General features: G+C 42.1%; 1 protein-coding gene across 1 annotated transcript in view; it reads right to left on the bottom strand.

Moving 5' to 3' along the window:
- Positions 1 to 15,420, bottom strand: part of SUCLG1 (succinate-CoA ligase GDP/ADP-forming subunit alpha) — a 34,859-nt gene extending 19,439 nt beyond the window's left edge. Inside the window, exons 1-2 of the mRNA XM_047781654.1 lie at positions 15,237 to 15,420; positions 4,599 to 4,702 (exon numbers count right to left, since the gene is read on the bottom strand). Coding sequence (XP_047637610.1) covers positions 4,599 to 4,702; positions 15,237 to 15,333 — 201 coding nt within the window. The 5' untranslated portion in view covers positions 15,334 to 15,420. The remainder of the gene's footprint in view (positions 1 to 4,598; positions 4,703 to 15,236) is intronic.
- Positions 15,421 to 25,564: the final 10,144 nt, after the last annotated feature.

The raw sequence follows: 25,564 nt of genomic DNA, 5'->3' as shown, positions 1-25,564 counted from the left end.
TGAGCCTTTAAAGCTGCCCAGCAGCCAGCCGTCCCCTACTTCCTATTCATTTACTCTTCCTCCTCAATCTGGGCACTCCTGACATTTTGGACACATTGATTCTTTTGTTACAAAAGGCTGTCCTTTATGTTGCACAATGTTCAGCAGCCCTGTTTACCCCTACTCAGTAGATGCCAGTACAATGCCCTCCTCCGCACCCTAATCTGTTTTAAGACCAAAAACATCTCCAGGGATTGAAAGCTCCTTTTTCACTGAGCTTCTGAGGCTCCACCTCCCCCAGTTTTCCTCTTCTCTTTCTCTCCTTTTCTTTTTTTCCTCTTTTTCATTTAAATTTGTCCCCCTGGTGATCTCACACCTTATTATGGCAATAAATAACATCCATACAGTGACCTCTTCCATACCCACAGACACACACGCCTCCCACCTACCTGGCAAGACCTTCGCCTTGAACTCCATGCTGACACTGTCAACCCCAACCTGACATCTCCACTTAGAGGACTAGTAGGCATCCTAAACTTAACATGCCCAAATCTAAGTACCTGGTCGCTCCTCCACAGTTTACCCCATCTCAATTAATAATAACAACTGCACTCCCAGCAGATGTTTGAACCAAAAATACTGAGGTCATTCTTGACTGTTCTCTTTCTCTTTTATCTCAAATCAAGATACATTAGTAAATCTTATTGCCCTTCCTTCAGAACATAACTGACATCTTGCGCATGCTACTGCTACAGCCTTGCTCTAAGTCACAATCACTTCTTGACAGACTATGGCCCTTGCTCCCTTTCAGTGTATTCTCAATATAGCAACCTGAGTGACCCTGTTACTCGTCACTTCTCTGATCAAACTCTGCCACAGTTTTCCATCTCATTCACTGCAAAAGCCAGACTCCTCATTTTGGCCAACAAGTCACTATTCAAGCTGCCTCCTTGCATCAGAACCCCTCCCCTGCCTGACCTCATCACTGTTTTCCCATCACCACTCCACTCCGGTCATGCTGGTCTTGCAGCTTCCACACACAGCAGGCACATTCCTGCCTCTTGGCCTCACTGTCTCCTTTGGCTGGAATACACCTCCCCTAGATGTCTACTGAGTCCACTTCCACATCTCCTTTGAACGTGACTCAGAAGTCAGGCTTCCCTTGGCCACCTGATATAAAATCCCCCATTCCCCCACATCAGCTGCTACCACAACCCCCTCCCCCCACACACATTTCTTCTTTCCCTGGTTTAGTTTTTCCATAGCATTCACACTTTCTAACATATCACATAATTTACTCATTGACTTTCTCTTCCCCCACTACTCAATGAAGGCAATGATTTCTATCTACTGTTTTTCTTTTTCAGTTGCACCCACGGCACATGGAAGTTCCCAGGCCAGGGCCAGGGATCAAATCACTGCCTCCAGAGAGACAAGCTGGACCATTAAACCACTGTGCCACAGAGGAAACTCCTAGATTGGAAACACACACACACACACAGGTCTTTCACTCCAGATAGTTAAGAGAACTGTTGCCCTAAACTACTACATTGTTAGATAAATTCAAACAGACAAATATTTTAGTCCTGATGCAGTGCTAAAACTCTGTTAATAAGCTTTCTTTCCTAGTTTTCCCATTACCACTCTCTAGTGCATTACTAAGAACAGGAATAGTTTTAGCAGCTCGTAACAGCCAGTACAAGAATTATCATTCATTGGAAATCTGCATTCTTAGGATCCACTATGAAATACAAATATTCCTCATTCATATATGGAACAATGTGTGCACTGAAAAAAAAAAAGAACTAATGAGACAAAATGCAGATTTTTCTATGGAGATAAACTCTAAATTTCAGACCTCATCTTTATCTCTACAAAGAGAAACTTAAATCTGAGACAATTAATTCTCCCAATTACTTTAAAAAAAAAAGTGAATGAGAAACAATGTATTTGCAGGGAACTAAAGACACTGAAATCAATCTTGGATTTCATTATTTAGGCAGAGACAAGTTCAAATAGTGCTTATATCATGGACAATGTTTCTTTAAAAAAAGGTCAGGTCAGAGGTTAAAATGTCATAGGATCATATAAAGCTTAGCAAAGAGAAAAACAAAATCATACACGAGAAACTTATATGGGGAATTTAGGTTAATCAAACATTTGGCTATATGCTAATAAAATTAACATATATCCAAAAAGTGACTGAATATGATTTTAATTAGCAAAGGAACGATGAAACATACTTCACATCTTAGATAAGCATGAATTTTCTTTATTTTTCTAGTCTATTCTTTTTTATTTTATTCTGATAAAGGTATTTATTTTTGGTAGTCTTAGGTCTGATATTATTTGACATCTTTTTTTTAAATTAAAAAATATACTTGACTAACAATGCTGTGCTAGTTTCAAGTGTACAACAAAGCGATTCAGTCATACACACACACATATAAATATATCTTAAACTTTCCTTGGAATGTACATATGTGGTCATAAAATTTATGGCTCTCAGAGTAAGTAAAGCACCTGTGAACAAAACTTCAGTTTTGGGTGTTTCTTTTTTTGTTGGTGGTAGATTTTTTTTTTTTAAGATAATAGAGTAATGGGAGAAAAAGAAAGGTTCACTGCAATTCACATTTTTATGCCCAGTTATTTCAGAAAAAAAAAGTTGAAGAGCAAAAGTACATTTCATATGAAACAAACTTGTACTCAAATTCATTTTTTAAAAAAGAATTACAGGAGTTCCCGTCGTGGCACAGTGGTTAAAGAATCCGACTAGGAACCATGAGGTTACAGGTTCGGTCCCTACCCTTGCTCAGTGGGTTAACGATCCGGCGTTGCCGTGAGCTGTGGTGTAGGTTGCAGACGTGGCTCGGATCCTGCGTTGCTGTGGCTCTGGCATAAGCTGGCGGCTACAGCTCCGATTCGACCCCTAGCCTGGGAACCTCCATATGCCTCGGGAGCAGCCCAAAGAAATAGCAAAAAGACCAAAAAAAAAAAGAATTATATAATTTTAAAGCAATTCCTAAGTACTTTATAAATGAGGGGTCTGGTCAGCCACCGGTGTTGTGAATTGAATTTCACTGACATATAACCATGACCAGCCCCTGACTATCTATGGCTACTTTTGCTATTCTAATGCTACTGAGTAGTTATAACAGAGACTGGGTAGCCTACTAAGCCTAAACTGTTACACTCTGGTCCTTACAGAATAAGCCTGCCAACTCTTGCTCTAAATCATCAAAATTCTGCAGAATGGACATGATAATTCTTTTAATCACAGACAAAAAATTAACTAAGTTACACAAAATTCATTAATCACTTCTATTTTGCTATATCTCCTTTTATAATGAAAAAATGGATACTTTGGGTTAAGACTTGTGATTATCTTTTTTCTTCTTCTTTTTTGTCTTTTTTTAGGGCCGCACCTGCAGCATATGGAGGCTCCCAGGCTAGGGGTCTAATCAGAGCTGTTACACCAGAGCCACAGCAACGCCAGAACTGAGCCACGTCTGTGACCTACACCAAAGCTCACAGCAATGCCAGATCCTTAACCTACTCAGTGAGGCCAGGGATCAAACCCGCAACTTCATGGTTCCTAGTCGGATTTGTTTCCACTGTGCCACTACGAGAACTCCGATTACCTTCTAATAATTAAAAAAAATATCTGTGCATCTACTATGGTGGAACTATAAATGTGTACCAATGTTTTAAAAAGCGACTTAGCAGTAGTTGTTAAAATTTTAAATATACAGAACCTTTGACACCCAATTTTACTTTCAGGAATCTATTTATCATACATATATATGTATGATATATAGTATATATTGTGTACTATGTTTATATAGAGTTCTATAGAGTAAACATGCATAAGTATATACATGTTTATATGAGCAAGAAAAAAAATCTGGAAGGATACATGTCAACTTGTTATGAGGAGGAATCCCAGAGGAGTAGAATGTCAGGAAGGAGGGAAAGGAGATGTTCACGCTGAATTTTACTGTGGAATCACATCACAGATACACTCAAACATATGTAATCCTATGATGTCGACAGAGGATAGGGGGAGAGAGAAAGAATATAAATGAAAACCTTCAGTCAGTTCTGCCTGCTAATCCCCTCGAAGACCATTTGCCCACAGACAGCATAAGATGAGAAAAATCAGCATACTGCTTCTTCTGCCAATCACAGTTCCCATGAGCCTCTATGGGTTTGCACATTTCCCCACATTGATCAGTGCTGAGCTGCTTATGGTTTTGTTTTGTTTTGTATGAAGTCTCAACACAAGCTATCTACTTTACTTAGTGCTTAATTAAAGAAACAGTGATCTATTCCAGTGTTGGAGAAAAGCCAGTACTGTTAAACTCGCTGAAAGCGAGTATGTACCCACATACATAATGCTATACTCCTAGGGATGGATTTTCAAAGTATTATTAAAGAGTTTTCATCTTAGAAGCTGGCCACCACACCTAACCTCCTCCTAAGATACACCTCCACTGCTGTACTACACACTTTTCAGCTACAAGCATGTATTATAACTTTTATGATATTAAAAAAATAGAAAATAGTTCAATGTTCTTGTATCTCTAATATACATCTTAAAAAAATCTTGATACACATACCTGCTTACCAGTGAAACCCTGGCAAATAACCTTCGTATTTTTATCAACATAGAGATGCTTCCGGGAAGCTGTATAGGAACAATGCCGAATTCCATTCTGTTGCACTGAAAAGTAAAGAAAACATGACACATTATAATTCTTCCTAACTCTCAGACCAGGAATTTAACCTGGTGACAAAAAGTAAATATAACAAAATCTTCTAACACAGGAACTATCTTGTGATAGTGTAACTTTAAATGTCACTTTTTATTTTTATTTTTTTGCTTTTTAGGGCTGCACCCATGGTATACGGAGGTTCCCAGGCTAGGGGTTCTAGTCAGAGCTACGGCTGCCGGCCTACGCCACAGCAGTGCCAAATCCAAGCTGCATCTGTGACCTACACCACAGTTCACACCCATGCCGGATCCTCAACTCACTGAGCAAGGCCAGGGATTGAACCCGAAACCTCATGGTTCCTAGTTGGATTCGTTTCCACTATGCGATGACAGGAACTCCTAAATGCCACTTTTAAAATAAGACATATTGACTACAGAAACTGACTAAAAGAATAAACAATAAAAGATACTGTTCTATTCTTCAGAATCTCCTCTTTACTGAGAACCACAATCTTGTAGCGTTTTCTGAATTAAGAAAGAAAAGGATAAGTTTGTAATTTCACTCCTCAGAAAGAAAAAGGGGGCTCAGATACTTAGCTCAAATTAAATCCAGGGACTAAAAAGTAGATATCATTCCTACTAATAATATTTACTAAACAGCCACATGCATTCCCCATTGGACTCAACATATTTAAGCCCAATATCTCTAAGCAAAAGATGAGCTAAGAGGCAAACTTTGTTGGAACTAAGAACTACTCTAGGAGTTCCTGTTGTGGCTCAGCAGTAACGAACCCAACTAGGATGCAGGTTCGAACACTGGCCTCGATTGGTAGGTTAAGGATCCAGTGTTGCCATGAACTGTGGTGTAGGCTGGCAGCTGCAACTCTGATTAGATCCCTAGCTTAGGAACTTCCATATGCTGCTGAAGGTATGGTCCTAAAAACAAACAAACAAAACTACTCTGCAACTCATTCCCCAATAATATTAACATTAAATGTTAAGTCAAAGAATAAAACGTGTCTAAAACATAATCCAAAATTACTTAATTGAGTCTCCTCTGATTTAAGACTCAAGACCTCAGATATAAAGGAAATAGGGAAAATACAATAAATAGGAAAAGTAGATAAAGGAGAAACATGTAAAAAAAAAAAAAATCCAAGCTATTTTTAGCAACCTACCTCAATAAAAACAGAAATCTAAGCAGTTCCTAAAGCTAGGTCCCCATATTTCAAAAATTAGTAGAAAATAGAGCACAGATAAAGTAAAATTGTGGAATACCTGCAAAACCCCCATGAGAGCCCTAATCTATTGTCTCTATAGCCCATCCCTGACCCTTTCAAAGGGCCAGCACCTACCACTGAGGTAGCCCATGAAAGCTAGGCCCAGAAAAGAACATCTCATCACAAATTTGTCCAGGATCCACTCAATGCTTTTTGCCTCCTAAATCTTCACATTTCAGGTTCCATCACTGATCTGCTTCTGGCCCTTTGAGTACGCTTGATTCATCTTTAACTCCCATACTGATCTCAGCTTCCAACAACTTTGAATTTGGAGTCTCCTGTACCTCTAGGAAAGAGACAGGCCCAGAATCCACCCTGACCAACCAGGAGAATTCTTCATGTACACATGTCAGCTACGTTCTCTGACTAGACTATGCTGAACAAGGCACCCAAGAGAGCACTGAAGGTCACATCCTGGCCCAGTGAGCACACCTAAGCACCTGAACCCAGGCCAGCAAAACAGTGTGACAGGAACTGTGGCCTGAGAGCCCATCCTAGCCAGTGCCTGTCCTTGGCTCCCAGTTCTCCCAACTGAAGACCGGCAACCACAGTACTTATGGAAGAACTTTGTCCCCTGCTGCTATTCCTGGCAGAATCGGCCTCTGTAGTCCCTCCCATTCCTGGAATATTCAATACAGGGTCCATCTATTGGGAGTATCCAGAGAGGAAAAGTACAAGATTTGATTACAAGATCAAATAAGATCGGGATATCTGGAGCCCATACTTGAGAAAAGGAAATACTTGCTTTTTGAAGGTAAAGTTTAGGCCTCACAAGTACTCTTATCCTTTGTTAAAGTAGAGATCAGACAGTTCACTCCTCCTTTCACAGGAGCAGGAGTGGCCCTGTCACCCTGAGAAAGGACAGGTCTGCCTACATCTGTAAAGCATGGCCTCTAGACCAGAGCAGCTACCATCACCACCTTCTCCTATGCCTCCTACTCCAGCCCTTCTAAGTCAACTCTATGAAGCTGAAGCCTTCCCAGCACCAGACCCTTGGTGCTCATAAAACCTGCATCCAAAAGCGAGATGAACAGCAGCTCACCTCCTGGCCAGCCTCCTCGCCCTTTGGTACAGCTCAGCCTCTGCAACGACTCTGCCATTCTATAGCATCTAGTGAAGTGGATCTTGGAAGATCCATCATGCCTGTGTGTGTATGTGCACTCCGAATCTACTGTAGGAGCCCAGACTCATTCAGAACTAGCTTCAGGTGAGCTAGAACTAATGATTCTCATCACCTTCAAGCCAACCCCAAAACACATGTACAAGGATAAGGAAACAAAATTCCTGACCACATTCTGTCCTGACAGAAAACCTGAAAGATATCAGATAAAGTATCATTGGTACTGCACAGGAGAATGCTAGAATAGTCTAGTACTTATGAAACCCAGAGGAAAACCCTGGTGACCAGCAAGCCATGAGGATGTTCCATAATCATCACAAAAGCCTTTTTAATCCCAAAATTCACCCCAAAGCAGAAGACAACTCTGCCCCAACTCTGACCCTTCACACCAAGTACACCTTCCCAGGGGCCCTGGTTGTGAGGAGGACCTCAGGCTCTGGCCTCTCCATGCCACCACGATGCAAGTAGCAACCAGAGACTCTATTTAAGGTCATACGGTTATCAAATCAATGATAAGTCTTACCATTGCTGACATCAGAGAATTAAGGAAATTCTCTCTGCTTTGCCACTGGTGTGCATTCACATGGGAATCATGCAAAATATGCTTCTCTTCCAAGTAAAACTCATCAAATGTTAAATCACTTATTCACTTTTCTCATTCCTCCCTGCCTTAGATAATCCAAGCCCAAAATCACAGGTTGGCCATGAAAGCCTCTCCTCATCACCACCTCTGCATCTCTTCATCTTCCCTCCCACAACCCCACCAACTCTCTAATTTGGGCTGATAAAGAGAGAAGCTACTTACTAGTGGCTGTAAACATTAAATGTGGCAGCCTGGCTCTTTGCATTTTCTTTCCCTACTTGATTTCTTCTCCATCCAAATTATTAATCAAATGCCTGAAGTAATTAAAAAAAAAGTCTATTCTCCTTCTGCTGAAGAAGGCAAAATGGTTTAAGTACAAATCTTCAGTTGTCTGTCCAGTGCTTAAAGAGATTCAATCATATTTTAGTTTTAAATAAAGATCTGGTCTCTATGACAAAACCACCTAAAAACTAGAGTTAGGTATTTCCTAAAAATAAATCTAGAACATAAGGGATATGTCAGGGGCCAAACCATTTTACAAATACTTCTCACCTTTCAATGAGAGAGTCAATGTACTGAATTTCCTGAGATTTTCACTTGCATTAATTCATGAAAAGTCCATATTTAAATAAAACATTGTACAGTGAGAGACCTTTAAATCTTTTGACATTCATGACTTTTGAATATAATGGGGGGTTTGTAGGGAATCTGAGATTAAGAAGAACAGAAACCATAAACACTTTCATATGATATCTAATAATCAACACCACACACTGCATGAGATAAGTGCACATGTTTTGTTACTTTTTTTACTGTATTATTTCAGGCTAAATTCTTTCAAGATTAAGTAACATCTAAATACTTTAAGAACTCTTAACTGTAAATTCCATGAGTGTAAGGACCAGGTCTTGGCCACCCTGGAGTCTCCCATGGCATTTGGCACAGTGCCTGACAGAGTGAGTGTACAGGAAATGTTCGACTGAATTTCAAGACAAGAGGTAGGATCTATGAGAAGACAGACGTATAGTACTAAATATCAGAAGTTACATCTCTTTTTGTGTGAACTGGAAAAATGTCAATCTTGAACTCCCATTACCAGGAAAGGGGGGGAAAAGCCTACTACATCTGCTTTTGTACATGCAAAGATCATACGTTCCCTAAAAATTTGTATAAAGAGAACAGCCATAAATGCTATTAGCAGTCCTCAAAGCTGTATCAATCTAGTACAAAGTCCAAGCTCATTTTTTTTTTTAACAAATGAAACTGAGGAAGTGGAAATATAACACAGATGGACTATTTTACTATAGGAGAAAAAGAAAGAACCTAGAGCAAAACATACACAGGCAGAGTTAAAGGCAATGACAGACCAGGAGAGCGGTTTCATCACATGTAACAGGAAAGGAGAACAACCTTAACAACCTAAGCAACACGAGGGGCCAACAAGAATGAGGGGTCCAGAGTCAAACAGAAAAACAGACAAAGGCCATAAATAAGAAACACAAACGGTGACAGACAAAGGGTAAATCAACATATGAGGAGATATCTGATTCTTTTAATATTAACAAAACAAGTATTTTTAATTAAATATTAAGGCAGCAGGAAGGCCCGAGGTCAAAATTTCCCAGTGATGAAGGCGTTAGGCCACCTCTAGAGAGTGTGGTAGAGTCACTTTGTTTTCAGGGTCTTAGAAACAGGCCAGTCTAACCTTGGGACTGTGCCCCAGGAGCAGCCAAAAACAAAGCCCCAGGAACCAGACAGACCTGGTCTTGAGTTTATGCTCTGTGGCTCACCAGGCAGGTGACCTGGGACAGGTCTTTTGATCTCCCCTCATCTAGGTCTTCCCACCTGTAAGTGGAATTACAGCTGCTCATGAGGCTGTGAGGTTAATATGAGATGATGCCTGTAAATTGGGTAGTAAAGTGCTGGTACACTCCCTAAACTGGGTTGACATCCTTATCTGAGCACAAAAGTAAGTCATTTCCGAAAAAGCCCCAGAATATATAATTCATATTTTAAAATCAAATAAGTCCAATCTGAAGTGTTTTATGTCCTCCTGCATGTCCTTTATATGCTTATGTATAAATATACTAATTCATGTCTACATATAACAAGTAGTATGCATACACAGACTAATAAATTTTTAACATCTGAAACATTTTGAAAGGTGCAGTCTCACTGTAAAAATGGAGATGATAATACTATGTACCTCACAGGCCAGATGAGGACTGGAAGAGTTAATATACACAGCATGTAGAATAATAACTAGGGTAGAGCAAGGGCTAGTTCACCATTTACTCCTTGTCATCATTATCATTACTGACACAGGATGAAAAGACCAAACCACTCCGAGATGTTCACTGGGCCACACTCTCTGCCAGGCACCAGGAGTTCTAGGATGAACAAGACACACTGAGGCCCTACCCAAATGACACTTCCTTCCCTGTAGGATGGCTAAATGTTAAACAGAGAAACACAAAAGTGCTACCTAGAATAAAGGTTATGAAAGAAAGGGATTGAATGGTCTGAGAGAGAAATGTGTATGAGGCGGCCAGCTGTGATGTCCTCCTGCTCACGGAGAGCAAGGGCATCGTTTACAGATGGCTGCGGGGTAGATGATGCAAGCTGTGGCCAGTAAGCACCTCCCCAGATGGAACTCAAACCATGGACGGCGTGGTGTGACCAGCACTGGGCTCCTGACCAGTAACCTCAGACCTCACTCATGAAAATACTCTTCCAACTCACCTCTCAAACTATGTCCTTGTTACTCATTTATTCATATATTCCTGGTTTTAACAAACATATACCTGTTAACCACGTGTATTATGCATATATAATGTAAAGGCTATTGAGGCCCACACTATAGGAACTTAAAGTATAGCAGAGTACCTCCAGTGGCTGACTTCCAAACCCCAAACAATCCACCACTGAAATCAAAATTATATACTCACTTAACATTCACTTACAAATGAAGCTTAGTTGGCTCTAAGTACCATATTTCATTAAATCTAAGCCACCACCATTTTAAGAAACACAACTAAATACTAGTTTGAAAAGAAATGCTGCCAATTTACTATAAGATATCATCAATTTTAAGACACATCCCAATTTCAGAAAGGCTACAATGTCAAAAAATGTGGGTCTACGGCAACAAAATGCCCATTCTTTGGTGAAATGAAATTGCTTGCTTATACTTAGAGAAATTATTTTCACATCCCCAACTACATTTCTATAGGAAAACAAGGTTGAGGTCAGAAAATCAAGCCATTTTCTCATAGCTACATTGATACCTTTAGATCGAGACCATTCTGTATTTCTGAAATAAAGATTTGGTACTTATATGCAATGACAACAGATACTAGGTATCAGAAACATCACTGCTGAGGGTCCCCTTTTTCAAACTACACTTCTAAATGTCTCCCCAATTCCAAAAACGGCCTACACAACTTGGCAAACACATGAAAAAGGCAGGTGGCACCTCTGAGCAAAGCAGTAACCTTCTCAACAAGCCAGTGAGGTTGCCAAAAAAAAAAAAAAAAATCAGAGCTTCAAAAAAGAGGCTTAAGATCACATGGTATGTATTTAGCAGAAAGGGCACTGCAGATTCAGAAGACTTGAGCTCTAGTACCCATTCTGATATTGGTTTGGAAACTTTTGGGGCTTATATTCACATCTGCCAAACAAAGGTATGGGACCAGTTGATCTGTGAGGTTCACTTTTTGGCAACAAAATACCTTAATTCTGAAGTTCAAAAATACTGGCTCTTGAATAGACATTTTTCCAAAGAATACATGCCAATGGCCAATAGGTACATGAAGAGGCACTCAACATCATTAATCATCAGGGAAATACAAATCAAAGCCCTGCTGAGATTTCACCCCACATCTGTCAGATTGGCTAGTACCAAAAAGACAAGAAACAGTAAGTGTTGGTTGTATGCCTTTACTAGGACTGTTATTGGTGCAGCCACTATGAAAAACAGTATTGAGGTTCCCCAAAATATTAAAAATAGAACTGTCATATGACCCAGCAATTCTACTTCCAAATATTTATCTGAATAAAACAAAAACACTAACTTGAAAAGAACCCCCGCAGGGAGTTCCCGTTGTGGCTCAGCGGGTAACAAACCCAACTATTACCTGCAAGGACGCTGGTTCTATCCCTGGCCCTGCTCAGAGGGTTAAGGATCCAGTGCTGTCATGAGCTATGGTGTAGGTCGCAGACACAGCTTGGATCCTGAGTGGCTATAGCTGTGGTTTAGGCCAGCAGCTGCAGCTCCCATGTGACCCCTAGCCTGGAAACTTCCATGTGCCGTCGGTGCGACCCTGAACAAAAAAAAGAAAAGAAAAGAAAAAACCCCCATGTTCATCACAACATTAGTTATACTTGCCAAGATATGGTAACAACCCAAGTGTACATCAATAGATGGATAAAGAAAATGTGGCATATATATCAATATGCACACACAGATACACAATATAGAACATTATTCTGCTGTAAAAAAGAGGAAATCTTGCCATTTGTGACAACACAGATGGACCTTGGAGACACTACAAAGTAAAATGAGACAGAGAAAGACAGATACCATATGATCTCACTTATATGTGAAATCTAAACAAAACGAAACAAGAAAAACACAAAACTTGAGCTCACAGGTAAAGAGAACAGATTGATGGTTGCCAGAATGGCAGGGGGATGAGGGCCAAGTGAAAGGTACAAACTTCCACTTAGCAAATACAGTCATGAGAATGTAATGCACAGTATGGTGACTATAGTTAATAATACTATATTGCATATTTGAAAGAGCAGATCTTGGGAGTTCCAAGATCTGCTCAGCAGGTTAAGGATCCAGTGTTGCCTCCACTGTAGCTCGGGTCAATGCTGTGGCACAGGTTCAATCCTTGGCCTTCGAACTTCCACATGCCATGGGAGTGCCCCCCCCCAAAAAAAGAGAGAGAGTAGATCTTAAAAGTTCTCATCACGGAGTTCCCATCATGAATGAACCCGACTAGCATCTATGAGGACACGGGATTGATCCCTGGGTTCACTCAGTGGGTTAAGGATCCAGTGTTGCTGTGAGCTGTGGTGTAGGTTGCAGATGTGGCTTAGACCCCAAGTTCGGCAGCTACAGCTCCAAATGGACCCCTAGCCTGAGAACCTCCATATGCCAAGAGTGTGGCCCTAAAAAGACAAAAAAAAAAAAAGTTCTCATCACAAGAATCAAAAATGTGTAACTATGTATGTTGATGGACGTTAACTAGACTTATGGTGGGGATCATATCACAATACAACTATCAAAATATTATGTTTTACATCTAAAACTAGTATAATGCTTCATGTCAATAAAAGTAAAAAAAATACTGTTCCTTATTTATTCTCAAAAACCCAATTTATAGGAACTACTGGTTCATGTTTAAAACAACCTTGTAAAACAACTTTATACATCTCGAAAATCACCATTTCAATTTCAAAGGTGCTTAGGAAATCTTTAAACTTTCTCATAGAAGAAATCTTCCTTATTTTTCATTTAATTTTCTCCCCCTACTTCAACTAGGCTCTCTTTTATCATAGGAACTGGTTTTGTTGTCGTCATTGTTTGCTTAGGAATTTCTAAATATTCTAGGCTGCCACCAAAGGGTCTCTGGAAGGCATCTACAAGTATTTAGGGGTTTTTTTTTCCTAACTCAAATCAACATTGTAACACTTATGACCTTCAGCACAAAATGTACCATCAATTAAAGCTTAAGACAATAGAAGGAACAAGATCCCCTAGCAACTCTAGTTGTATTGCTAACCCCAGAGCCAAAATAATTTCTGATCATCTTTAAAAAAAATAGTTTGCAAGATGATATTGTTGTGGCTGCTGTTTTTCTAGCAGGATTGGAAGTGGGCTTGGAAATATGGCATGGGAGAAAAAGCTGTGGGTCAGAGGTTTTTAAACATGAACCCTACAGTTTGCAACCTCTCTGATATAGGAGATACTTTGGTTTATATCTCAGATCTCTCTATTAATAACAGCTAATCACATGAGTAGGATAAATGAAGGCCACTCTAGCAACAAGAAGATAACTAGATGATCTCTTAAGGCCTCAAGATTCTGAAAGTCTAGGAATAAAGTTGTTCCAGTTCTGCAAGAAAAGTATTGTTAAGTATTGCTAAGGGTGGATTCAAGATCCTGATCTTTTAGACATCTTTCTTTCTTCCCTAGATTCTCCTTCTAAGACAGCAGACCTCTGAGGCAAAGATTCAGAAACTCAAACAAGCAAGATGCCAGAAGATAAAGACGTGGGTATAACCAATCCCTTTTCTCTTTCTGCCTACAACACCCTCAATTATTTTTTTAAGTTACATAATAAAAATCTCCAGAAAACTTTCTTCCTACTTACCAAACTTTAGCCTCAAGTGATCTGGTAGCTAAGCATATAGAGTGTACAGTCATAGCCGTACACTTTTAGAATGCAGTATTCTCAGTAAATTAAGTCTCATCCAATATTCAGCACTAGCAATAAGATGACAAGCAAAGTAGAATAAAGAGAAAGAGAACTTCGGTTAAGTGCCTGTTACACCCCAAGTGCTTTATATAAAGGGTTTCATTTTTTCTGCATAGTGAACCCAGATCATCCTGTACTTCATTTCTAGGATGCACATTTTCTTTCCTTTTTTAACATTCTTTAAATCAGGATGCAACTGACAACCAATGGTGTGTCACAATTTTAATCAGCAACCATTTTCCACCATTAGTGGTGGACAAATCAACAGTGCATCTTACAAGTGATGGTGTCTCCGGGTCACTAAAATATGGTGTTATTTTCCTGGGATTTGAAAAAGAAATGGAGAAATAGATTTAGAAACATGTCCCTGAGTTACTACATAGACCGTATAGGACTAGCCAGACTTCAAACTTGATGTGGCTGATTCCAAAGTCTTTTCCTACACAACCTACCTAACAACCACTGAGACTTTGAACAAGAATTTTCAATAGTCAGCATTACCAGCAAGGGTGGGTATTAAGTTTTCAGGAACTGAAGGATTCGCACCGCGTGGTGGAGATATAACTTGGTTAAGGTCCCAGCCTAAGCTTCTAGTTTTCTGGGCTGTGCGGACTCCCGTTGCAGAACCCACCCTAAAATCTACTGAAGAGGACAATTACAGATGTAGGACCCTGCCGCACAAAGCTCAGCTTCACCCTCCAATTTCCTACTGATCTCCTACTCCTACCTCTCAACCCACTCACCCTTCCAGCTGAGCTCATCCTGGACCACCTCACCCCTCACTCTCCAAAAGAACAATTCCAGATGCAGCCCCCATCCCACCACTCAGTACCGCGGGATCAAGGGCGTGCTCCCGGGTCTGCAGGGCTCCCAGACCCAAATCCTGGCTCAGTAGCTCTACGTCCCCACCCGAAACATCCAGCAAAGCTCCCTCCATTGCAAAGGGTCGCGGATTTGGGCCCCCGCCGAGGTCCCGCCCCAGAGGGCCCAGCCCCGGCCTGAACCGGGGCGCGGGGTCCAACGAGGCAGGGAAGCCGCGGAGGCTCGTAAAGAGCGCCCCAACCGGACTCACAGAGGAAGGAGCGCGAGAGGAGGCGGGCGGCGGCAAGGCCACTGCTGCCAGAGGCCATGGTGGCGGCGGCCGGGGCGGCGACGAGGGCTGCGGTCATCCGCCAATGACACTCCTAGGCCCCCTGGAATCTGGCAGGGGCCGAGGCGCGAGAAGGAAGAGGGTGGCCAGAGCATTTGCCGGTATAAATTTCTCTCTGCAGAGGCCTCTTTACGTCACACTCCACCTCCAAAGGAGGAGAAGAAACAGCCATTCTAATGCAGACGTGTACAATAACTCGGCTTTTCTCTGGAAACGTGGGTTTGATTCTATATTAATTGTAACGGCAGCTCAGGGGAAACCCCACTGAAGCTGGACGGCGCTAGACGTTGTGGGAAATGTAGTTCAATGGCTACAGCTTGTTAGTGGTTTGGGGGGACCTTACGGAAGGGAAGGGGAAAGGAGAGAGTCAAGGGGGAGGGCTGTCAAAAGGAGTGAGGAAACAGTGAGGCTGAAATAGAAGTTTTAACTAAGAAACACCTCCCCCCACCCTATCTTGGCTAAAAAGACAGCTGCAAGCCTTTCCAGCTAGGCTCTGCCTCATACCACCCTTCTTGTAATAATGTAGCAACTGTGTGCCCTATGTCCAAGCCAGCAGCCCTGCTAATCCTGAAGCTAGCATTGCTTATCAGTTCGGCTTCTGTAACCTTGCTTGCTCAGTTTCTTAGGGAGGAACACTGCTTGTGGAAGGGGGGAGGGCAGGGATGCTTACATGGGAAAATCAAGACCTTGTAATGTATAAAAGTTACTGAGAACAAAGACCTGGTGCTCAGACTCTGGAGGTGACTCATCTGATCCCACACTGGTGCTGAATAAAACTTGCTTTTCCATATCTCTGAGTGCCGTTTGTCTCCTTCCACTGCCATGGTTTTTGCTGTTTCCGCAACAAAGGAGGTGAAAAGAGCAGTGCAGAACCTTCCATGTCTCTTCCAAGGCCCAGGTGCAGACCTCTCATCATTTCCCCATCTACCATATGGAGAGGGTGAAACTCCTTACCGCCTGCCTTTGTGAAGACCAGAAAAATTACAGAAGGTAAGAGTGAATCTGAACTCCGTAGTGAAGATAAGGATATGACAGCAAAGACCAAAAGCTACCTTACTGGCACTTAACTTCTTGAAATGTAGAACTTTCATTTAAACAGGCTAATAATAAAAGAAATGTTCACATATTGAGATATAGAAATCTGGCTTATACTTGAGATAACTTGAATTTGGTGCTAAAATAGCCTGTTTGTGGTCCAGCAAACATATGTTGTACATCTGCTTTAATTATTAGAGAAAAGGACGCATTGACCACAAATAAAGAATGTCCATGTGAAAAAATAAACATTAGGAGTTCTCTGTGGCTCAGGAGGTTAAGAACTCTACATAGTGTCTGAGAGGATGTGGATTGGGTCTCTGGCCTCGCCCAGTGGGTTAAGGCTGTGTAGGTCACAGGTGTGGCTCAGATCTGGTATTGCCTGTGGCTCTGGTGTAGGCCTACAGCTGCAGCTCCATTCAGCCTCTGGCTCAGGAACTTAAATATGCCATAGGAGCAGCAGTAAAAAGGAAAAAAAGTAATATGAAGATTAAGTGCCTCTCTTTCTGGGACACCAATGCTGGTACTATGTCTGGAATCTCCCCCCAAAAATAAATAAATAAATGTAAGAATTTTGTATATGGTCAGGATTAAGTCGAGACTGGACTTAAATAAATGAATTTTGTTGTTAACAGTAAGCTGACATAAGACTATAGTTTGGTTTTCTCTCTCTGTTAAGAGAACAAAGTGTTCTTGCTACCATTCAAATTCTATCAGGGGCTTCTAGGTAGGTCCAGTATGAAGACTCATTTTAAGTAGCAAGACTTTTCTGAGCACTTACACAATAGTTATTTGAATTGCTAAAATGCGTGATAACAAAAAATATAATATGGATATGATTTTAATGAATTTTTCTTTTCACAAGGACCGGGATTTTAGTTTGTTTCATACACTGATGTATCTTTGGCACCTAGAACAATGCCTGGCACAAAGAGAGAACTCAATATTTACTGAATTGAACTGAACCGATATATAAAAGGAAAACCAGGAGTTCCCGTCGTGGCACAGTGGAAATGAATCCAACTAGGAACCATGAGGTTCCGGGTTCAATCCCTGGCCTTGCTCAGTAGGTTAAAGGATCTGGCGTTGCCGTGGCTATGGCTTAGGCTGGCAGCTGTAGCTCCGATTAGACCCCTCGCCTGGGAACCTCCATATGCCATGGGTGTGGCCCCAAAAAAGAAAAAAAATTAAAAATTAAAAAAAATTAAAGGAATACCATATACATTTATTTCTGGAATCCATGCACAATGTTTGATGGTCCTAAGCATATTTCATTTGTGAATAATAACTACAGCTCCACCCCAGTTCTATAGCCCATCAGTGGGAGACTATTGCACCAGATACAAACTATACAATTTTTCTTTTTTAAAAATTTTATTGGGAGTTCCCGTCGTGGCGCAGTGGTTAACAAATCCAACTAGGAACCATGAGGTTGCAGGTTCGATCCCTGCCCTTGCTCAGTGGGTTGACGATCCGGTGTTGCCGTGAGCTGTGGTGTAGGTTGCAGACACAGCTCGGATCCTGCCTTGCTGTGGCTCTGGCGTGGGCCAGCGGCTACAGCTCCGATTGGACCTCTGGTCTGGGAACTCCATGCCGCGTGAGCGGCCCAAAAAAAGGCAAAAAGACAAAAAAAAATTTATTGGAGTGTAGTTAGTTTCAAGTGTATAGCAAAGTGAATCAGTTATACATATACCTATATATCCACTCTTTTCCCAAATAGGTTATTACAGAATATTGAATAGGTGTCCCTGTGCTTTTCAGGAGGTCCTTGTTAATTATCTATTTAATATACAGTAGAGTGTGTATGCTAATCCAAACCTCCTAATTTAACCCTCTCCCCATGTTTCCCCTTTGGTAACCATAAGTTTGATTTTGAAATCCGTGAGTCTGCTTTGCAAATAAGTTCTTTTGGGAGTTCTCCTCTGGCCCAGCAGGTTAAAGATCTGGTGTTGTCACTGCAGCTGCTCAGATCGCTGCTGTGGCACAGGTTCGATCCCTGGCCCAGGAACATCTATCTACATGCCATTGACACAGCCAAAAAAAAAAAATTTTTTTTATCATTTCTAATAGATTTCACACATAAGTGATATCATGTGATATTTGTCTTTCTTATACCTTTTATCTTTATAGGAAAATTGACAGATCTGGGTTCAAATTCCAACTTTACCACTGGCTCTGTGACCTCTAGAGTCTCAGGTTTTCTCACTGAGATAGCTTATAACAGTGTTACGACCAGTTAATGCATTAATATGTAAAATGTTTAATACCTATAAGCTTTCAATAAATGGTGGTTATTATCATTTAAGAAAAGAACTTTCTTCTTCACTTGGGGAGGTGATATTTTGAAGTGGTTAGTGATGTGAGTAACCAGATGTGGGATAGGACGGTCCTATTTGGCAACAATCCCAAAGCACCTCCACATTGTGAGTGGGGCACATAGAAGTTACACCTTTCCTGACTTGGATAAGTGGTGTCTGACTTGTCTTTGGATTCTCACTCGCACTCCCCTGCAGCTCCAACAAGCAAAAAACTGGAATTTCTTGAATGAGGGAAGTCTTTTGAGTCATGAAGTGTCAGTTTAAAGTTCTGGAAGGGAGCTCCTAACCAGAAAAAAAAAAAAAAAAAAGGCATTAAATCCCAGGCTAACTACCTGCAGAAATTTACAAGCCCACCTCATGCGCTGGAGTACATCTGGTCAAAGAAAGCTCAGGAAAACTTGAGTTTGGACGGAAGACCTAATCTAGAGATTAATGTCTGCTTCCTGCCTGGAGAATTCTAGGCAGGTGTTGGCCAGAGAAGCCTTCATTGGCAGGCAGGGAAATATTTGATGTGGCAAGATGTGTAATACTCTCATGGCTGAAATGTATGCCAGAGAAGCTGAGCTTCCCCCTAAAATGATCACCCATTGGGGCAAGAAACCCTGGAATGAAGGGCCATGGAGGACCCCTCCCCCAGCACTCCCGAGCAGGAGAGGAAGAGGGATTTACTGGAGGTCAGTGAAAGAGCACACAACTCACATCAGAATACTGTGCAGATGGAGTCCCCTAGTCAGGGGAGGAGCAAAGGAGCAGAGGAGGTACTGAAAAACCCACCTAGAGCCAGAAACCCAGAGCATGTGGACCATCAGTAGAGCACCTCAAATAGCACCATAAGAGAGATTTTATACAAGCCTCACCCCACCCCTGCAGGCCAAGAGCAGGGGAGTGAAGGGGAGGCAGAGTAGAAAGAGAAGAAAAGAGACCTTGGTTCCTTCCAACTGCAGATTGGGGAGCCACAGATCATAGTTGACCTGGGAGTGGAGAAGGTGCTTTGTGTTAGGTAGACAACTGAAGTTTTAAATTGGATTTAATGGGACTTATAATCATTCACTTTTTGAGCATTTTTTATTAAAGTATAGTCAATTTACAATGTTGTGCCGATTTCTGCTGTACAGCCAAGTGACTCAGCCACACACACACACACACACACATTCCTTTTTTATATTATTTTCCGTCATGATCAATCCCAGAAGACTGGAAATAGTTCCCTGTGCTATGGAGTAGGAACTTATTGCTTATCCATTCTAAATGTAATAGGATAATTATTCATTTTTATTATTTTTAATAAACTATATGTTATTTATTTATTTATTTTGCTTTTTTTTTTTTTAAGGCCTCACCTGTGGCACATAGAAATTCCCAGGCTAGGGGTCAAATCGGAGCTACGGCTGCCGGCCTACACCACAGCCACAGCAACATGGGGTCTGAGCCACACCTGCAACCTACAGCACAGCTTACAGCAACTCCAGATCCCCAATCCACTAAGTAAGGCCAGGCAACAAAGCCGCATCCTCACGGATACTAGTCAGATTCATTTCTGTTGAGCCACAACAGGAACTCCTAATTATTCTTTTTTTTTTTTTTGTCTTTTTGCCTTTTCTAGGGCTGCTCTTGCAGCATATGGAGGTTCCCAGGCTAGGGGTCCAATCGGAGCTGTAGCCACTGTCCTACCCCAGAGGCACAGCAATGCAGGATCCGAGCTGCATGTGTGACCTACACCACAGCTCATGGCAACGCCACATCCTTAACCCCCTGAGCAAGGCCAGGGATCGAACGGGCAACCTCATGGTTCCTAATCGTATTCGTTAACCACTGAGCCACGATGGGAACTCCTGATTATGCATTTATTCCCACAGATCAGAATTCGAAAAGTACAAAAATATTATATTGTGATAAATCTCCCTTCCACCTGTCTCCCCATCACCCAGCTCTCCCCAGGGGAAATCATTATTATCCATTTTCTTATGTATCTTCCAGATCTATTTCTTGTATATACAAATATACACATATATCCATCCCCTCACCCCCATCACCATTCTGTGTTGCCACTAATGTGGGAGGAATCGAGGACAACTAGGACTTATGAGCAGGGCTGGTGCCAGAGTCAGGAGACTAGCAGTCAAGGTGACTAGTGTTCCTGGTGGCGGAAAGAGGGTGAAGGAGCACTCTGGGGGTCCCTCTACAAGGGCACTAATCCCATTCAGGAGGGTATCACCCTCATGACCTAATTACCTCCCAGTGATCCCACTTCCTAATACCATCACATTGGAGTCTAGGGTTTCAACATATGAATTTGGGAGAGATAAACATTCAGAGCATTGAAGCTAGGCCTTCAACTTCTTTCTGGAAAAAACAAAAACACAAAAAAACTGCCTTCTGAGGTGAAAAATAGCTTCTTTATCCCTAGTGATATAAGTACACTTAAAGAGAATTATATTGTAGCCAAGAGAGGCTCAGGCCTCTGGGGCTGATGAGCCAGTCTAAGCCCTTAGGCCCCATTGTAGGTATCACTCATTCCTTCATAAAACATTGAGAACAGGGAGCTTGTATCCTTGGCTTTTTTTTTATGGGGCATGGTACCAGATCTCAGAGAAAGTTTCTGCTTTTGGAAAATGGGGAGATTATTTTCATCTGAATACAGCTTCAAGGAGAGATGGAATCTCACAGCACGTTTTTGTTTGCTTGTTTTTGTCTTTTTAGAGCCACTCCCGGGGCCTATGGAGGTTCCCAGGCTAGGGGTCCAATCAGAGCTGTAGCTGCCCACCTATGCCACAGCCACAGCAACATGGGATCTGAGTCACGTCTGCAACCTGCACCACAGCTCATGGCAACACTGGATCCTTAACCCACTGAGTGAGGCCAGGGATTGAACCTGCATCCTCATGGATACTAGTCAGATTCGTTTCTGCTGAGCCACGACAGGAACTCCTACCTTTTTGTTTGTTTGTTTGTTTTTTGAACCCAGCATGATTTTAAGAAAGAAGCAGCTAACACCATGGGCTCTGTGATGTGAGCAGAAGCAGGCTATGTCCCTCTCCCCTTACAGGGACTGGCACCGCTAGTTTATCTGTCTTTTCTAAAGAATGAGGATGAAGAACTTTCTGACATGCACTTATGGGGCCTTCTTTGAAGGGTTATAACAACTCTGAAGGGGAGGTGTTGTCTGCATTGTACCCTTACAGGAATGTCAATAGCTTTGACCTCTCCTTTGGAAGAAATGGCTTCCAAATATAACTTCTTTTCCACATACTTGAGTCCTGGGGCAGATTCGGTCCCCTAGGAAGCAGACTCTGAATACCCCCTGCAGGACTACCCTGGGGACCAACTCTTGTTGAAGAGAAATGACAGAGCAGGATTGGGCAGAGAGAGCGAGGTTCAGCTGCAGGGCAGGCCCAATGGCAGGCAGGGCCAATGCCCTTCAGAATTGCCTTGAACCAGGCAAGATGGCCAGGCCTCTATGCCCATCACATGGTCTTCACTGTGGGTGAGCAGCCCTGAGAAGGGCATGATCCAGATCCAGGAAATTCCTGAAAGGATTGGAGGGTGGGGCAGACAGCTGAAGACTCCACCAAGAGTACTCCCAAGAGAAGGGCAGCATTTCTGAAGGGGAATATGGGTGGCTCATCATAGTATGTACCAGATGTCCCTTCCAGGGAGAAGTTTGACAAGAAAGCAGGAGTCCTCAGCAGAACCAATAAAAAGGTGACAGCTTGGTCTGGGTGTCCCTCCTTTCCCCACACTGTGACCCTCTCCTTCTGAACACTGACTCCCTCCCTTTCTTTCTCTCTCTCTTCCTTCCTTTCTTCTTTCTTTCTTGCCACACCCATGGCATATGGAATTCCCAGGCCAAGAACTGAATCTGAGCAGCTGCAACCTACAATGCAGATGAAGCGACACAGAATCCTTTAACCCACTGTGCGGCCACAGTGGGATTCCTAACCTACTGTGCGGCAGTGGGAACTCTCATGACTCCTTTCTTTTTCCCTAGACAGCCAGTGGGCTGTGCTGCCCAGGCCTAGACCAGCCATTCTCACAATGTTTATCGTTGTCCTGAGAAACAGAGCAACGCTGTCTCCTAGGGATTAGGGACACTAGGACTATGGCCTCGTTTCATAGACAATCCCTCCTAAATTACATGTTTGCATTTTAACAGAGCTTGCCAATGTCTTCACACAAATAAGTGATTCATGCTGAGAATTTCTGTAATTACAGCCAGGAAGACTTTTTTTCACCCTTCTCTGATCTTTCTAGGATAACTTTCCTTCTTCATCAGGTACACCTAAAATTTTTCTCTCTTTCTCTTCTTTCTTTCTTTTGCTTTTTTGCTTTTGAGGGCCACACCTGCAGAATAAGGAAGGGGGTCTAACTGGAGCTGTAGCTGCTGGCCTACACCACAGCCACAGTAATGCAAGATCCAAGCCATGTCTGCTACCTACACCACATCTCATGGCAACACCGGATCCTTAACCCACTGAGCAAGGCCAGGGATCGAACCCACAACCTCTTGGTTCCTAGTCAGATTCATTTCTGCTGTGCCACAGCAGGAACTCCCTTCTCTGTCTTTCTTTGATGTCTGTGTGTGCACATGTGTGTCTGTGTTTACTTTTTGATTTTGTGTGTGTGTGTGTGTGTGTGTGTGTGAAATGAAAATCAAGTTACCAGGAAAGAGCAAGTTTTCCAGAGACTCTGGAAGAGAGCTGAAGACACTGTGACTTTGTGTCCCACTGCAGCCTAGTGGAGGGGCAAAGAAGAGACCCAAGGAGTTTCTTTGCTCAGTGGTTAACAAACCTAACTAGTATTCATGAGGACTCGGGTTTGATCCCTGTCCTCGCTCAGTGGGTTAAGGACCCAGCATTGCCATGAGCTGTGGTGTAGGTCAAAGATGGGGCTCAGATCCCAAGTTGCTGTGGCTGTGGTAGAGGCCAGCAGCTACAGATCCTATCAGATCCCTAGCCTGGGAACCTCCATATGCTGTTGGTGCAGCCCTAGAAAAGACAAAAAAAGAAAAAAAAAAAGAAGAGACCAAAGAATTAGTACTGAAAGGAGAAAAAAGCAGGGCCCTGAGGCCTAAGGAGAGGAAAGATGAAGGTTTGGGGGAAGCTAGTACGGCCTGAGAAAGGACTCCAAGGTGGAGGAGAAGGACCCATGTTCTTAGAAGACAAAGGACTTTATGGAAACAACTCCAAAGGCTACCAGGTTTTGGAGGCTCTGGTTCAGGCCCATCACACATCTGTATTCAGCATTTTCCTAGCTGGGGGATCTGAAAATTGCCATCCTTACTGAGGCTTTATGTAACTGTGAAATAAGTGGATATGTTGGGTTTGAAGAACAATACCACCTGACAGAAGTTGAAAGGGTCTGCGTGGATCCAAATGGATGCAGGTCCTTCCCTTTCTATTCTGGAACATTGTCTAATATGCCCACCAGACTGTTATTTAATTCTCTAGAAGGATGAACCTATATTTATCTTTGTTTCCTGTTTAATACAAAGGCAATATACTTGTTCATTATGCATTTTACATGTAATTTCTACTTTTGGATTTGTTCTTTTCAGTATCTTCCAAATGTTCGCCAAGGTTAACACATTACTTTTCTAACCGGAAAGAACCATTGATCATTTGAGGTTTTATGGATGAAAGGAAGTGATTAGGACCCAGACTCCGTGACACTCTATGTTAGCTTATAGATTTTTGTCTGGTAGAGATGCAAATTGTTTCTATTCAGCAGACAAATAAACCCCTTGGGAGTTCCCATCACGGCTCAGTGGAAATGAACTCAACTAGCATTCATGAGGACCGGGTTCGATCCTTGGCCTTGCTCAGTAGGTTGGGGATCTGACATTGCTGTGAGCTGTGGTGTAGTTGCAGATGCGGCTCAGATCCCACATTGCTGTGGCTGTGGTGCAGGCCAGCGGCTACAGCTCCGATCTGACCCCTTGCCTGGGAACCTCCATATGGCACAGGTGCAGCCCTAAAAAGACAAAATAAATAAATAAATAAACCCCAAAGTTTTATCACCCTACTGGATATTTTCCAGTTTTATGTGTCACTTGGAAATCTCTGTGGCTCGGTTTCCTCACTTGCAAATAGGGGTAATAATTGTATCTATCTCCTAATTTTTTATGTGGATTAAATGAGATACATCACGTAAAATCATTAGAAAAGAGACTAGTAGATAGTAAACACTCAATAGATGCCACCCATTATCATCACAGGCTCATTTAACTGAAAAAATCTGGGGCACATCCTTCCAGCATAATGCAAATAAGTCACGAGGGTTCGTCTCGCTCCAGGCTTACATCCTCCAACCAAATTGTCCACTGAGACGATGCTTCTGTCTTAGTTTCTGTAGCAAGCCCATTGGGACTAACTACTTGGAAAGACTTGCATCCACTTGCCAGTGCAGGTATCAGTGGGGTGGGCAGAGGTGGGCAGCAGGCATCCCAGGCAGAGGCAAAGCCACAGAAGTGACTCTGTACATGGAACCTTGACCCGTAATCGTAGATTAAGGCCCTAAAGTCATACACCAACCGCAATATCCCTGCTTATTTCTATTCATAATTTTAACCTATGACTTTCAAGTGCTTAATTAATAACAATTAACACGGTGTTTTCCTTAAAAATGATTCCCTGCAGAACATGATGGAAAATAGTATGAGAAAAAAAAGTGTATATATGTATACACACACGTATATATATGTACATATATGTTTGGGTCACTATGCTACACAGCAGTAATTGGCACAATACTGTAAATCAAATATATTTTAGTTTAAAAAATTTGTAGGCGATCCTGGTATGGTTCAGAGGGTTAAGAATCTGACATAGTGTCCATAAGGATGCAGGTTCAATCCCTAGCCTCACTCAATGAGTTAAGGATCCAGCATTGTGCAAGCTG

This window comes from Phacochoerus africanus, chromosome 5, assembly GCF_016906955.1.
Source record: "Phacochoerus africanus isolate WHEZ1 chromosome 5, ROS_Pafr_v1, whole genome shotgun sequence".
NCBI classification, from domain to species: Eukaryota; Metazoa; Chordata; class Mammalia; order Artiodactyla; family Suidae; genus Phacochoerus; species Phacochoerus africanus.
The sequence above is the reverse complement of the archived record's forward strand: the minus strand, read 5'-3'. Positions and strand labels throughout refer to the sequence as shown.